The 16324-nt window shown below is 48.7% G+C and overlaps 1 protein-coding gene across 1 annotated transcript in view; it reads right to left on the bottom strand.

The window, feature by feature from the left end:
* Positions 1-797: 797 nt before the first annotated feature.
* The window catches only part of LOC134032181 (ecto-NOX disulfide-thiol exchanger 2-like), a 108491-nt gene continuing 92964 nt past the window's right edge, over positions 798-16324 (bottom strand). Inside the window, 9 exon segments of the mRNA XM_062476044.1 lie at positions 798-995; positions 2496-2581; positions 3365-3470; positions 4028-4084; positions 6268-6408; positions 7031-7221; positions 8818-8938; positions 12385-12491; positions 15282-15494. Of these exon segments, the coding sequence (XP_062332028.1) occupies positions 864-995; positions 2496-2581; positions 3365-3470; positions 4028-4084; positions 6268-6408; positions 7031-7221; positions 8818-8938; positions 12385-12491; positions 15282-15494 (1154 nt within the window). The 3' untranslated portion in view covers positions 798-863.

Here is a 16324-nt window from a genome sequence, read left to right as displayed (position 1 = left end):
GTGTGTGTGTACCTCACAGGCTAGATCAGGGTTGGCAGGCCAAAGCCTCTTTATACAGCCAGGGACCACACTTGACTTTATTAGCAGTTTCCTCACACACACATGAAAAATACTACATCTTTCATCCATACAAAGCAGGTTCCCCCAGGAGCCACACCATCCAGAATCAAAAACGCTCTCTTCATAACAATGATTTGTCTTTTTTTTTATTTAAAAAATATCATCCAAGCATTTACAGAGTATTAAAACAAATTACTCTATGGAACATTTTTTCACAGCCTTTACAGAAAATGGAGAAATATATCAATTTTATTTATAGACGTTTACAAAAAAAAAATGGAGGAAAAAAATATAAGAAGTGAAAAAGTCTCAAAGGGTGTTTTAAAGTGTTCAGTTGACCCTGATAAGCTCCCTGTAATAGTCCAAGATGACTGACAGAAAAAGTGGCCAAAGGCTATGAGAAAGTAATTTCCTGTGTGTGGAGAAACAAACAGCCAATCATGTGTCTCTGTTGTGATTGATGCTCATTAGGGACGCCCCCAGAGGGCGGTACAGAGTCAGGTTCAGAGCAGCACTTCAGTAGCTGGATGTCTCCTCCCCCTTGGGGAAGTGACTTCTTCTCTGTCACCAACAGAGTCAATGGAATGTCCCTGGCCTCGTAGCCGTGTCCTCGCCCTGTCCCCATGACCCCACGCGTATCGCCCTTCCTGCAGTTCAACAGCGTCTCCCGCCGCGCCCCCTTCCTCCCAGTCCCCCCCCACCCCCCGTCCTCTGAGGGTCCGCCCCGTCCTCCCCCACCCCCCGTCCTCTGAGGGTCCGCTCCATCCTCCGTCCTCCGTGTTCCTGAGACGTCCCCAGCAGCTCTATGTGCTCTTGATGCCCTGGAAGCCACAGAAGCTCCAGCGTTTCTCCAGGCTGGCCCCCACCCCCGTCAGCTCCTGTCTGAAGGTGCAGGGCAGCCGAGACAGCAGAGCCTCCACCTCTGGAGGGTGGATCTGCAACACACAGCAACAACACACACACACACACAATGCTGATTATACACCTCCAAAAACACATTCATAAGCAAAAACCAACACGTATTGAAGGGTTTTCAACATCTATTGTTTGGTAGAGTAACACTTTGCATAAAGTGCAGAGATGTACTGCAGATGTAAATGAGAGTTCTTCATGGAAAGTGTTTTCCTGTGAGAACGTGTGTGGTTTTGTAGTAACAAAGCCTGCTATCTTGTTGTCTGGCGAGTAGAGAAGCTGCATGGGAGAAAACAGATCCTACGGGAACAAAAGACAGGCCCAAAAACGACAGAAAATACCCTCATACTCTACATCTGTGGGTTGTTCAGAGTGTGTGCATGTGAGAATGAGTCAGAGTGTTGATGAGCACAGAGAGGTTTTAATGAGCTTGCAGCAGAAATCGGGTGGCCATCTCTGTGGGCCTCCTTCCGAAGGATGCGGCTGAGAGAGGGGTGTTGGGTTCAAGGGCCTCCTTGTGGAGGTGGCGTTGCGGTTAGTCATATGTTAGTCCAAGTGAAGGAGGCTGTGAGGACACCGAAGGGCCTCCTCGTGCAGGCTGTGGAGGCTGAAAGTGGTCATACATTAAGAGGGGCCGGTGGTGACGGTGACACCAGGTCTGTGGGCCCCGTCGTGAAGGTTGTAAGTGGTCATTCATTAGAGGGCCTGGTGGTGGAGGTGACACCAGGTCTATGAGCCTCCTCGTGGAGGTGAACGAGAGGAGGGGGAAGCCCTCCCTCCCTCAGACAGACAGACAGGTGCTGAGCAGTGGCCACTGAGGACGCTGACACGCTGCGATGGGCACTTTAGAGAGACGTCAGGACACATCAAACGGTGAAAGAGAGAGAGATGAAAGATCCCGCTCTAACATTTCTCGGTGTCGGGGGAAATTAGCCTCATCGGCTCTCAAGCGGCGCCACTTGGAAGATGAGGGCAGACAAGCAGCGCCTCTGGGGGCCGGTGACACAGAGGAGTCGAGAGGGACGGGAAGGGCCGCCTTTAGCTTTTACACACGCCTTAAACGCTTCCCAAATGACGAAGTGTAGCGAAAGAAGGGAGGTAAAAAAAAGCGGACCAGATAACAGGAGACTTCTTTGCGCGGTAAGGGTTTAAGTTGCGCAGATGACTCGGGGGACTCTGGATCAGGGTGCGCTCGCTGCAGGGAGGAGACACTGAATCAATCAGGAGACACTGGCTCCATCGTTTGGGGGGGGGGGGGGGGGGGGGCTGTATCGCCACAGTGGGACTCTGGCAAACATCAGACCCATATGCCAGCCTGTGAGGGGGGCTCCTCCCTGGCTCTGTGTCTGGCCTGACAGGGAGGTTGCGTCTCTGTGTGTGAGAACAGTAGGCTGTTCCTGCTGCTCCGTTCACTGGGTGAATGTTTATGAGTGTCTGTGTGTATTTGTCTATGAGTGTGAGTATCAGTGTGCGTGTGTGTATTTATCCATGTGTGTGTGGTTGCATGTGTGAGCCAGGTCTACCTTGTTGTCCAGACGCTGTAAGTAGGAGCAGATGTACTCGATGCTGGCTCCAAACGGGTGGACATGGAGGAACGTCGAGATGATCCCTGGAGAGAAAAAGAGAGAGAGAGAGGAACAATGGGTGAGAGAGATGGAGGGAGATGGAGAAAGACAGACAGAGAGTTATAACCCTAAACGGTCTATGAGCGTGTCGTGCAGCTCTTGAGAACGGGTCTCTCTGAATGTCAGTCCCCCTTCTCCACCTGGAAAGACAAACCCCGACAGGAGATCCAGGAGACCACCGCTCTGGAGGACTCCTCAGACTGATATGGAAACGGGTCTGAACGCTTCGAGTGTCGTCCCCCCAAAAGCAATCACCGTTGTGTGGATGACTCTTGTGTTTGAAGGCTCCAGATGAAGAGGGGTGTTTAATGACTGCTTTGATGCTGTTCTCTACATTCCATCTCTCTCTTCAGAGCACCATGGGCTTTCATCCAGCCCAACAATCCCATCTGCTAGCAGCTCATTGATATGATGGCCCAGCCGTTATAATCCTCCACCTCTGGACAACAACCACTCTCTGAGCCTCAGGAGGTGCCCATAACACACACACACGTATACAAACGTATACACACTGCTAAATGAGACCTTAGAGGGTGAAATAAGCCAGGTGAGACTTCAGAGAAGAATTATTGAGCCTTTGATGCGTCTGTGTGCTTTAAGATCTGCGTAGAATGTGTCCAGTCATATCACATCACCTGGAAAGTGTACCTGACAAAGCGGGCTTTGTGTCCGGCCGTTTCCAAACGTTCACATTTAATGACACAGAGGGGCTCGTGCAGCACCCGTACAGATCTTCCTGATGTGTGAGTGGAGTGGTGTGGACGTACCAACTAGCAGGGCCTCTCTCTCAGACTGGACAGGACTGGACAGGCTCTTCTCTGGTGCACCCTCCTTCTCCTGACTGCAGGACACCACCGACGGCACTGGGGAATCCTGCACACACATACACACACGCACACACACATAAACACACAGCTGATGGAAAAATCAAACAAAACATTGTCTGTACAACCTCTGATACCCGTTAAACTGTTTATTCAGAAACAGAAAGATAAAAGAGATGGAATGACAGAGGGCATATAGCTGACTGCAATGATCAAATATGTTGTTTACTGTGCACTTCTGACACGAGAAAGGTACTGCAGACAAGGACACAAATGTGTATGCTTCAGTGTGAGTGTTGTTTTCTATTATGTGGGCAACGCCCTACAACAGCCAAGCTTGCTTGCTCTACCACAAGGTCTCTCCAGGGTTTACATAACCAGATCATTCCTGTGCAAGTCTGTGTGCGTGGGCATAGATCTTTCCTAACCAGTGATCTACATTGGGCTGTGTCATGTTCCAGGAAGAAGTTAGAGAATAGGTGAGAAAAGTGGAGAAATGGAGCAGGGAGAGAGCAAGAAAGTGAGTAAGAATGAGCTGGAGCAAGAGAGAGCCAGAGAGCCACTCCGAACAGAAGGATGGGGAGTCCACAGACCATTTCCACTTACACTGGTTTGATTAGCACTCTCCTCGCTCCCTCTGTCATCTCTCGGTGACGTCTCCAGCTACAGTCAATTAGAAACATGAGAGGAGCCGTCAATAAGAAACATGTCACACCCTAATGCATCCAGACACACGCACGCACACAAACATACACACACCACTCTCCTGCGGGCTGCGGAGCCGCTTAGAAAACAAAGAAAAAAGGAGTTCAAGAAGTCACCAGAGATTAAACGCAAGGCGTGACGTGGGGACACTCGTGCCCGGTTGGACTTTTGAAAACCATTTCCTGAATGCCCAGCTAGCGTATGAGAGCACGTGTCTCCTGTCTCCACCGAGAGGAAGTCGAAATAATTGACTGTCCGAACTGTCTCCGAAGGACAATCTTTATCATTAAAGCCTTCGCTCCGAAAAACTAACAAAAAGGAGGCTCATCTTTATTACACGACTCCCACGCACAGCCAGCATGAAAGATTCATGAAGGAATGGCTGTTTGTAGACAGTTCATTACAGTGGTAAAGACAGGCTGCTAGAGTGGTTGTAGAGGCAGAGGTGGAAGGGGAGAATGGAGTGCTGTAGTGATGAGATTCTGCATTAATGAGCTGGGCTGAGATTATGCCTAGTGATGTCGTGGTGACGGTCTGGTGACATCCAGGACAATGGGGGGGGGGGGGAGAGAAATGTCTCTTCCAATTTGATTTTGCTTTCTTGTATTAATAAGACTGTCTAGAGTGATTCATTTATGAGCCTATGGATGGATTTAATTACCATATTTCCCATGAATCACTGCTGAGCCGACACATTTCACAGCCAAGTGACATTCTAATCAACGGCATCACCATTAAACCTGATATTGACAACTCTGTCACTCTCTCTGAGGTGAATTAATAATCCAGTCAGCAGGTCTGGATGCACCATCGCCAAACTCTATCAACGCCGCTCCCCGCCCACGACCAGCCAAGCAGGTGTACCGCGGCACAGACCGGAAAACGAGCAAATGTGGAGCATGCTTCATTTGACTGCTTCATGTCAGTATTATCTTGATCCAATTAATTTGTTGACTGAACCAGAAGCTACTGTTCCTGTTAACCCTTTCTTGATTCATTATCAGACTTATCCCAAGTAACCACAAGTAACACCAAACTCCTCTGCAACTTGCTGGTAAAATAAGATATTATTCCTGGGCTGTGTATGGCTCATTAAAATAACTTTATATTTAGCCTACTGCCTGTGAGAGTCAACATGCTGGTCTAAAATGTGTGTTTACAGTGAACTTTGCTTCAGTGAGTCCTGTTACTGCTGCCTTCTATAGCCAGTGGGTAAAGTAGAGCTCAAGGCTGGTGTAGAGAGTGTGAGAGGCTAACTGCATGGATGTAGCCTGGGGTGTAGCATCCTAGCTAGCCTCTGAGCAGCTCCACTAGTCTTTATTAGAGTCCAGATCAGCAGCAGGGGGCATGGCTCACAGGGAGAATGGACCTCTAGACCTCAGTACCAGCTGAGGAGAAGAGGGAGGGAGGGGTGAGAGAGGGAGGGTGAGAGGTAGGACAAAACAGTGAGAGGGAGGGAAGGAGAGAGGGAGGGTGAGAGGTAAGAAGAGACAGTGAGGGTGAGAGAGGGATAGGCAGAGAGAGGGATAGGCAGAGAGAGGGAGGGATGGAGAGTAAGAGGATGACAGAGGGAGGGTGCGTGAGAGAGGGAGAGACAGAGAGAGAGGGAGATGGGAGTGGAGGGGGGGTAGTATAGTGGCAGGGTAGGGATACATTCTGACTGGTAAAGACTGGTACAGCATGATGAGCATTTAAATGACCCACTCTAATATTGCATCTCAACTCACCTTTTTCTTTCTGTGACATTTTTATTGACCTGTTATCTCTACCACAGAATGTGGGAGTGGGAGTGGAATCAGGAACAAATTATTTTAAATGATTTTCTAAAGAAACTGGATAGTATAATACAAGTCTGGCCCAGTCTGGGCTGCAGTATCTGATAAATTATGTCCACAATGTCCTTGAAACTCATTTTAAACTAATTTCATTCTAATTACAGCACAAATCAGATGATTTGAGGGTGATTCCAATTCAAACCCGGAGAGTCTCGCCAGTGATTTTCAGGACACACACAGAGTTCTCTCTAGACTGGGAGCCTTCATCCTCACCTTCCTCAGTCCCAAATAGACTGTGTTAGTGTATGTATGTCTGTGTAAGAATGTGTGTATGTGAGTGAGTGTGTGTGTGTGTGTGCTACTGACCTGCAGAGTGTGTGTCGTCTGCAGGTTCTGCACTGCTTCCTTCAGACTCTGGACCTGAGTGTCCAGCAGCTGTTTGTCCTCCAGGCTCTTCTCCAGCTCCGCCTCCCTCTGCTTCAGCTCCTCCCTCATGTTCAGCAGTTGCTGCAGACAGACGCCAGACCAGCAGGTCAGCCACGAACGGCAGCTTCTGATGCTAACCCTGATGCTGCTGCCATAGAGGACCACTAGCCTCATGTGCTAACATCATCTCAGCTGTGCTGTTGCTACAGACCCCAAGTAGTGAAAGCCTTGTACTGTAGAGACTCCCTGCAAATATTACTATTCAATACACAGACTAGACAGACTTAAATTACAGGATGACAATATTTCATTAAATATTGAAGGCACCACAGGATAACACAGTTTAGCACAAGGCAATAGGAGCTTTTCTATCTTGTGTTCATAAACATGTCACCACCAGTTAGCATGTTGGAGATGGAATTATCTGCTGTCTATTAAGTTGAGCTGGTGGACCATAACAGACTCTTCTCCTCAAAACAAAATGTTCCTTCTTTAATTAACTTCAGTAACTACTGGCAACACCAGGCTATTTAACAACCCATCAGGTGATGCTGGAACAAGATTTAGCGCCTGAAGAACTGTTTACTTTTTGCCTAGAGTAGATATGTTTTAAACCCCTACAGCTACACAGAATTCACAGAACACTTTTCTCTGTCTGTGACAGTTTTGTTGTGATCCACACGTGAGAGGGTGTGTGTGCTACCTTCTGCATGCCCTGCAGAGCCTGCTGTAGGAAGCTGAGCTGTTGGGAGTGTGTGCTGTCCTCTTCGCTCCTCATTGGCTGGTTCTTGCCCTGTTCCTGTTTCAGCAGCTCCACCTCGTTCCTGTAGGCGTCCAGCTGGCAGCGCAGAGAGTCGTTCTCCTCCTTCAGAGCCTCCACCTGGGACACTGCTCCTGAGAGAGGGGGGAGGGAGGGAGAGGAGGCAGAAGAGGGAGGGAGGGAAGAGGAATGAGGAGAGAGAGGTAGAGAGGGAGGGAGAGAGAGAGGCAGGAAAAAAGAGGTGGAGGAGGGAGGAGAGGGACAAGGGAGAGAAAGAAGTGGTAGAAGAGAGAGATAGAAAGACAGAGAGACAACAAGAGAGAATATTAAATTGATCCCAACCATGGTGTCAATAGAGTAACGACAGCCGGACAAAAAGTGTGCTAATGATCAGAGGATGTACCATATCTTTCTGAGAGGTTTTTGGACCCGGACCTGTCCTCTTGAACACAGAGGAGAGCGTGAGTGTGTGATAGGAGACCTGCTCAGCACATCTCCTCTGGAACAATCTTTGTTCTTCAAAACCGTCTGAGGGAACGTGTGTGTGTGATGTTGATGAAAGTGTGCTTGAGTGACCGAGCTGGGGAGATAAGGCCTGAGTGTCTGGGTGGGTGTCTGTTTAGACATATCACGCACACACACGCGCACACACACACACAAAGAGCGCAGCCTGTACCGTTTCCCTGAGAGGTAGACATTTAGCCGTTAGCATTGATTCGCTTTTAAAGACAGAAACAAAGTGTTTGAAGACGGCAGTGGCAGTACAGGTGTTCCTCTTCAAGCCTGCCAATTGGTTCAATAGTCTTTCTTAGAATGTCTGTCATTCTGAGTGGAATCACAGACTCACATGGCCCACCCACCTGCTCTACCGTTCTTTTTCAGGTTGACATCAAATATTATGACAGGCCCTTGACAGTGATGCTTATCATTGTTTTCTAATAACCAAGGTCACACATGAGAGGAGGGAAGAACCACAAACCTGGCAGGAATAGAATTATATTTGCATATATCTACACACTAATTAGGGAGGCTGTCTGGAAACTTTTATCTTAACGATTAAAAAAACGATACAAATGTTTCATCAAAAAACAAACTGATTATATGAGAGGTGATGTTGGCAGCAGCATCTCTACCCGGGCTCTCTGCTGTAGAGAGAAGCAGTAAGACCCCTGAATGCCCAGGTGAATATTATGGGCTGTTTGAAGGTGTTTAGCATCAGTATTTCTGTTGGTTCAGCAGACCTGAACAGGCACCTCTGAGCAAGCAAGGTCCTAATGGCCCTTCAGTGGTCCCCAGAACAGCCCTGAGGAAGCTGGAGGAGCAGCTGGCACACACACACACAGGCACACACACAGGCACACACACAGGCACACACACACAGCTGTGAGTGTCAGTATTTAGAGGGGCAGGCCAAGGGGAGCAATGCCCAACGTAAACACAGCAGTTCATTCATGGTGTCAGCTGCATGCTGTTAGATAGCTGGGCGTGGCTCTCAGTCTCTTTCTCCAGGGGGCATAACTGGAGTTTCAGGAAGAGGACAGATGTCTCCCTCTGTCATTTCAGAAACATTATGTTTCTTTTCAATGATGAATTATGACCCTTAGTGGCACTAATGTGTACCATACTGTGTATGGTGTGTTTCTGTACTGTTTTGAACTACATCTCGTCTGCAGCTGGGGGAGTGTATAGAGAGTGTGGGTTGTGCATGTTCTGGCTGTGTGTGTGTGTACCTGAGTGGTCCGAGTCCTTGCTGTCGGGGGCGTGTGTGTCCTCCATGTCATCGTCAGACATCTCCATCTCCTCCTCTCGTCTGATCCCCATGAGCTCCTCGTTGTGCATGTTTCTGACCTCCTGGAACACACAGCACAGACGGCTCATCATCGCCCTAGGAACCCTGGGTAATGTACGCCTCTGGGAGATCCCCTCTGAAGACAGGCCACTGGTCCGCTCAACGTTTTTGGGAAGGGTTTCAGACGGCTGGTGGTGGAGCTGTAGGGAGCTCCACACAGAGCAATCCCCCCCCCCCCCCCCCCCCCCACACAGATCGGTGTTTCTCATTGAAGTTTCAACTGGAATATGCCAGTTGTGTGTGTGCGTGCCCACTGTGCTGATGCCTGTCCACATCTTCCTCTGTGGTCTGAGTGCACAGTTGGTTTGCTCAGCAGTGTTACTCCTCCGAGTGCCTTGGCTGATCAGTGTCTGATTGAAGAACACCCGGCCAGCCAGCAGGGGGCAGCTCCTGCTGTAGACGCATGGGGGGCGGGGTTGGGCAGACATCTGGCCGGGAGTGATGTGTGTGTGTGTTATTTTGCCAGGGCTGCTCAATGGCTAATTGACAGAGGGTGCCAAGGACAATCAGTCATGCTCTACCATCTCTCTCTCTCTTTTCTCTCTCTTTTTCTCTCTCTCTCTCTCTACCACACACACACACACACTGACAAAATACTATAGGTTTGCAGAGAGTGATGATTAATATGTGTTTCTCTAGTATGAACACACACTCAGAATGCCAGGGGAGAAAAAGTGTCCCCAGCAGCAAACACCAGTCTTGCAGTAAACATGCCTGGTGTCTTCATCACCAGATGCTGCTGGCCATCCAGAGGTCAAACAGGTAGTCTGAACACAAACACATCCATCTGGCGTTTTTCTCTTTCTCTGTGTCTCTCACACACACACACGAACTCAAACACAGACACACACTGCTCATTGTGAGAATGTAAATATCCAGTGGATGATGCTGGAGGGAGAAAGACAGCTGTAGTTAGATCCTGTCTCAAGTGTTTCACTCTCATCTCCAGCCCCAAGACACACGCTGCTCTCAAACCCCACTTACATTGACATTTAGTCATTTAGCAGACGCTCTTATCCAGAGCGACTTACAGTAAGTACAGGGACATTCCCCCCGAAGCAAGTAGGGTGAAGTGCCTTGCCCAAGGACACAACGTCATTTGGCACGGCTGGGAATCGAACTGGCAACCTTCAGATTACTAGCCCAACTCCCTCACCACTCAGCCATCTGACTCCCTTCTTCTGACTCCCACGCACTTCTGACTCCCACTTCATGTTGAACAGAAACAACTGACGTCTTCCTGTCAGCTGACTTCCTCTCTACAGGCTGTAGCTGCTAGCCTGCCGGTGCCATGGCGACCAGGCTTCAGTCATGGGCTATAAGTCAACAACTCAACTAAGCTGGAGGTGTGTGTGGAGACTTTTCCCTTCAGCTGTGTGGGACTCCCCAGCCTATCAGAGTCCAGCAGGCTGCAGGAGTCTGAGAGAGCTGAGGTAAAGACTCTGGATCAGCAGCTCTGGTTCACTCTGACTCGACCTGTCTGCCCTGCTGTCACCCTGCTGTCTGCCAGCACCCTGGCTCCAAAACCAGGCTCTGTACCCACTCACACACACATATGCGCATACAGACACACAGAAAACAATCACATCACTGCCTAATCCCACTGGGTGTTAGACGGTCATAATCTTGAACTCCTTTCAATCTATTTCCCCCACCAGCATGTGTGCTTCTAGCGTCTGCCAGGAGGCCTGTTTTCTTCCCCTGGAGCCAAACTCCCTGGGGGGGGGGGGGAATAGAGCCTGACTGACAACACACACAGAGAGGTAGAGGAGAGAGACTGCACTTCAGGGGTGGACGGATGGATGGATTGGTGGATGGAGGGGTGGATGAAGGGGTGGGTAGACGAGTACATAATGTAGATTTAGAAGGATGGATAACATGACTAGATAAGTGAGCAGACAGATGGGGGATACGTGGAAAAAGGACAGATGAATGGATGGAAGGAGTGATGGATGAATACATGAACGGATGGATAACAGATGTGAGTGGTGAGATACAGCATGTTCCTGTGAAACTCTGGCAGACTTACGTGCTGTAAACATGAGGACACACAGACAAACAGATACACACACAGACGCAGAGACTAACACAGAACAAAACACAGACACACACGAGAGTAGAGTAGGGGAAAAAAGCAGAATAAAACCCAGCATGTCCTTGAGGGTCCTCATTAACACCTCCCTGAAGAGAGAATGAGGAGGAATGAAAGACGGACAGAGAGAGGAGAGAAAGAAATCCACTCTGCTCCAGTGACTAGACCGTTTATACAGACTCAAACAGGAGGACAGATTGCTCACGTGATTGGACACAGTCACGTCACAGACAAGGGCCATGTTAGGAGACCAGAGGAACATGCTCATATAACACCAGCCCACTAGACTGTTCAGTTCTCCCCCCAGAGTGGCTTAGAATGCCAGAGCTCTATTCCTGGTGTCATTATCATGTTTGATAGTTCTAGAGGGGGTTGTGCTGCACGTTAAAGGATTAGTATGGTCATGGCCTGCAGCCTTTTAAACACGCTTCACCAACACACACCTTGCACAGCTCATCTACTTGGTTGAGATGAACATCTCTGAGTGAAAGAAAACTAAACTCCCCTGATAATCCATGGCAAATGTCTCCGTGTGGCTTGGAGACAGAGGCTGAGATTAGGTTGTTAATTACACACAGGCACCACCATACATCTCTCAAACATCCAACTTACCGATTTGTGGGGAGAAAAAAATACTGCAGCCCACACATGAAAAGCCTCCATTAAGAAACAGTGTTTACGGTAATTACTGTGTCACATTAAAAATAATGAACAAAACCAAGAACACATTTAGCTAGTTTCTTACATTAATGAACAGTCAAGCAAGAGATGGATGATCCCAATTTAACAGCCAAAACAACATTGAGATCAGTCATTAGCTAATGTATTAGTCCACACAGCCTGAGAGTGATGTACAGTTGGGTGTGTTTGTGTAAGGTGGTAAAAGGATGGTTCTGCAGTTACCTGTTCTGTTCCTGGCAGCCTTATGAGACTGAACACTCACCCAGCGGGTCTCCAGAGGAGAGAGAGGGGCGAGAGGCCGGGACCTGGGCCTGAGAGGAGCTCCCTCTCTGGGGTGAACTGAAAAGGGGAGCCTGGGTGTAGCCTAGCCTAGCTTTGTGCCTAACACTGAGGCTGTCTCTGTGCCTCACTAGCCGAGCACTTACTGTACCTTAGTGTTTCAGTCTAAGACTAGTTTCGCAAATGGGTGTCTTTGGTTTGTAGTCTCTTAAAACCAAAATGCTACCTAATGAAAAGATTGAGTTGTCGCTAAGACAACACTGAACTTCACAACCAGTGGAAGAGGATGATGAGGGTTCACATCAGCAGCAGAATCATGTTGAGACTATCCCTAAATAAAGATGATATGAACTTCAGAGATAGAACAGTAAATAAAAAAAGGCAGAAAGCACCAACCTCAGCTTGTTTGCGCCACACATCCAGATTCTTGCGTTGAGCTTTGGAGAAATGGTCCCATGCCTTTTGTTTGGAAGCAGCGTGGAATACAGACACAATCTGCTCAACTGTGGAGGGACGCAGGGGCCAGTGACCGTCCAGAGAGGGAAAGAGAGAGAGAAAGAGAGGTAGAGAGAGATCAAGAGTGAGACAGAGAAAGAAAGAAGGCGGTGGGGAGGAGCAGATTGAGAAAGTGGAATCAGGTAAGAAAAAAATAAAAATAAAAAATAAGGTAAAGGCAAAAAGTGTCAACAGCTCTGGGTCACACACACACACACACACACACACACACAGAAATAAACCACACCTGTGTCTGTAAGATGATTAAACCTATGTGAAGGGAGACCCAGAAAAGGAGACATTGTCATAGTTGCGCACGTTGCACGTTGACTTCCCAAATATGTTGACATGACGCCCCGCTAAATAATTGGTTGTTACAATACTCACATGAATCCATGTAGAATGTAGTACCAGACACAGTGTCATACCCACAGACACTGTACATTAGGTTGTATCAACTATACTCCTACCAAGGTCCAGTTCCTTATTACGGTAATGCATCCTTGAAAACTACCATCAACAACGACTGACATGGACACACACCTCCTCTATAACTGCGGTAACGTAGATATTCTACAATAATAGCCAGCACACAGTGCCGCCATTCATATATCTGTGATGCTAGTGGACAGTGGTGCAGAGTGTGAGACTGTGAGAGGGTTCTGTTGATTCTCCCTACTCAGCGGTCTATTGTTGTCTATGAGAGGATGTGTCTCCGTGGGGGTCTCTCTCTGGATGTCCCCGGTAGGGAGTAATAACAGCACCAGAGTTGTGGACTTGGCAGAGGGACTGAAGGTGGGTCTCTGGGAGGTTGGAGGGAGAGGACTGTGTCCAGATCAATAGTGGTTTTCAGAACTCTGTAATTTGATGGAGGGGAATCGATGAGGAAAGGCAGAGGAGAAAGGAGCGAGTGCAAGGTTGTGGCCGAGCGTTTACATAGAAAACTATTAGATAAAAACTTCCAACCAGCTACCACAATCTGTATATAGAGCAGTATGCATGCAGAGTCTAGATATCTGGATGCTAGCAGAATCTATAGAGCTGGATGCTAGCGGAGTCTAGATAGCTGGATGCTAGCAGAGTCTATAGAGCTGGATGCTAGCAGAGACTGTTTATAAAGCTAAATGCTAGCAGTCTGTCTCCAGCTAGCATTGTTATCAGTGTGGCCTCAGGGTCTATATTCTCCCATCCTTTCAAAATGAGGTCATTAACTGAGAGTCATGACGGTTCATCTCCACGATGAGATATGCAGTCAGGCCCACCCGACATGATGTACACAGATCTACACCCACCTGTGGAATGATGTCATGTCCTGTAAAGATCATTTTGAAATATGAGCGAGGTGTCTCATTGGCTAATAAATCCTTCCAGGTTCTACCGGAGGAGATTTCTGCTGCCAGACATTCATCAATAGGGCTGATTCGAATAACCTGTTTCAGAGCAGGAACAATATTAGGGGTCTTATTCCAGGTGACAACCAGAGAATGCCAGAAGCAGGGCTTGGTGAGACTGCATGAGGAGACAGAGGGAGAGAGAGCATGGGGAGGCCTGCATGAGGAGACAGAGGGAGAGAGAGCATGGGGAGGCCTGCATGAGGAGACAGAGGGAGAGAGAGCATGGGGAGGCCTGCATGAGGAGACAGAGGGAGAGAGAGCATGGGGAGGCCTGCATGAGGAGACAGAGGGAGAGAGAGCATGGGGAGGCCTGCATGAGGAGACAGAGGGAGAGAGAGCATGGGGAGGCCTGCATGAGGAGACAGAGGGAGAGAGAGCATGGGGAGGCCTGCATGCAGCTGTGAGGAGCCGTGGAGAATATGGATGGATCTTTTGTACTGAAAACTACCATGTTGGAACCCAATTTCTGTGTTGACATTTGGAACCGCCGAGACATAAACATAAATTCATAAATAGAAATACGTGTTGTGTCGTATTGGTGGCCTGTCTGAGTGGAAGAGAAAGAAGGAGAGCGAGAGAAAAGACAAGGACCTTCCTGGCCTTTCTTCTTCTCCGTGGCTCACCAAATTGATACACACAAGCTCAATTTGCATACAGTCCTACCATTTAAAATGCAAACAACATGCTATAGCATGAGGTCACGCCGCCCTTGGCTGAACTCAGTGTAGTGAGGCTGAATCCAGACTGTCAAAGGTTGGTCGGGTCAGCTGTAGGCTGAAGCCTTTGGCTTCTTTCTTTCATCAATATTTCAACATAAAAGCATCTATTTCCTTCAGCTCCAGTTGGTCCAATGAAGACAAAGGTGAAGGGGGGGGCTACTTACTGTGGCTAATTTGGTCTCTAAAGCAGGTTGTCTTGTGGGTCAGCTGCCATCTGGGTTGAAGTCAACTACAGGAGTTTATGCTCTGAACCCTCCAGGGGATCTGGGGTCTCCAACCCCCCCTAGTGGTACCTCCAAGACCGGCCACCACTGGGTGTGGCTCTCTTACCGTGGGGAACTGATGACAAGCAGGCTAGTGAAATGAGGACCGTTGCAGCCAACTTACCTTTGTTTACCCCAGACACAATGTCCTCTCACAGAGCACAAATGTTTGCTAGTCGATTTTGTTTGAGACAGTTTGAGAAAGGGTATGTGAGATCCAGAGAGAGAGAGAGAGAGAGAGAGAGAGAGAGAGAGAGAGAGAGAGAGAGAGAGAGAGAGAGAGAGAGAGAGAGAGAGAGAGAGAGAGAGAGATAGAAAGAGATAAAGAGAAAGGAACAGAGATAGAAATGGAGGCTGTTTCATAATCTGCTGGTGTGTGCTTGAGTCTGTGCTGAGGGCTAACAGCTCGGGGAGGCACTCACATTGAGCCAGGATGCCGGCCAGGGCGGTCTTGAACTTGTCCTTGGCCTCCTCCATCTCCTTCTCGTGGGCAGCCTTCTCAGTCATCAGCCGGCGGATGTGGCTGTTGGACAGCTGGATCATGGAGTAGAAGTTGTTGGCGTTCCTCCGGTTCACCTCGCCTCGCTCCACCCAGGTGAGCAGCACGCGCACCGCCTCCGCAAACTTGCTGTCGTCTAGGAGGAGGAAGTTGAGTTGGGCGCAGTGAGTGAGTTAATTTCCCTCGTGTCGAGATTGCAAAGCTACTGTCAAGTTTTCATGGCTGGAGGATGTACTGGGGAGCTAGTGTACATTTTAAAAGAGACATCGTTAGCAGGGCCCAGGGCCTTAGTATCTTCAGCCAGCAACAGTGAGTGCTGCATGTGGACAAACCCCACGGCCTGCAAGCCTTTGCTAGCAGAGTAGAAGCTGTTTAGCATTATTCATGCTCTGGTTGGATGATAAGGTGATGTCGAGAGACAAGATTGGTATTGATTTCCATTGCTGAAGACACAATGAGATGCCCTTCCTGTTGTTGTCATGTTATGCCTGAACAAACGCACACACACAGACATCGTCCCCATACACATGCTCACATGCAGGTATACATGCACACACACATGCACAAACAAATGCGCACATACACACACTGAACTGCTGGAGGGATTTTCATGTATTTAAGACACGTCCTGCAGATGTCCAAACACATACTCCAACCCCCTGTGCGCTCATTTGCATGAATGATCCATCACAGCTGAGAGATTGAATCAAGGTGTCATCACTGGAACTCCCCGGGGTTCTGTTCAGTCTTTCTAGAAGGATCCAGCTCCCCAGGCTCTCCCCAGCCCCCAGAGGAGCCCAGCCCCAACAGGTCCATTATTAACAGAGTACCTCCAGCTATATTAATGCTGCTCAGTCACTGACAAAGGCCTCGCTCCACACAGTTTCATATCTGTTCCAAATGAGCGTTGAGATGTGAACTAATAACCTCCACATGCATCTAGATAAATGTTACTGCAAGAGTGTC

Source organism: Osmerus eperlanus, chromosome 13 (genome assembly GCF_963692335.1).
Source record: "Osmerus eperlanus chromosome 13, fOsmEpe2.1, whole genome shotgun sequence".
NCBI classification, from domain to species: domain Eukaryota; kingdom Metazoa; phylum Chordata; class Actinopteri; order Osmeriformes; family Osmeridae; genus Osmerus; species Osmerus eperlanus.
This window is presented reverse-complemented; position numbering and strand designations above follow the sequence as displayed.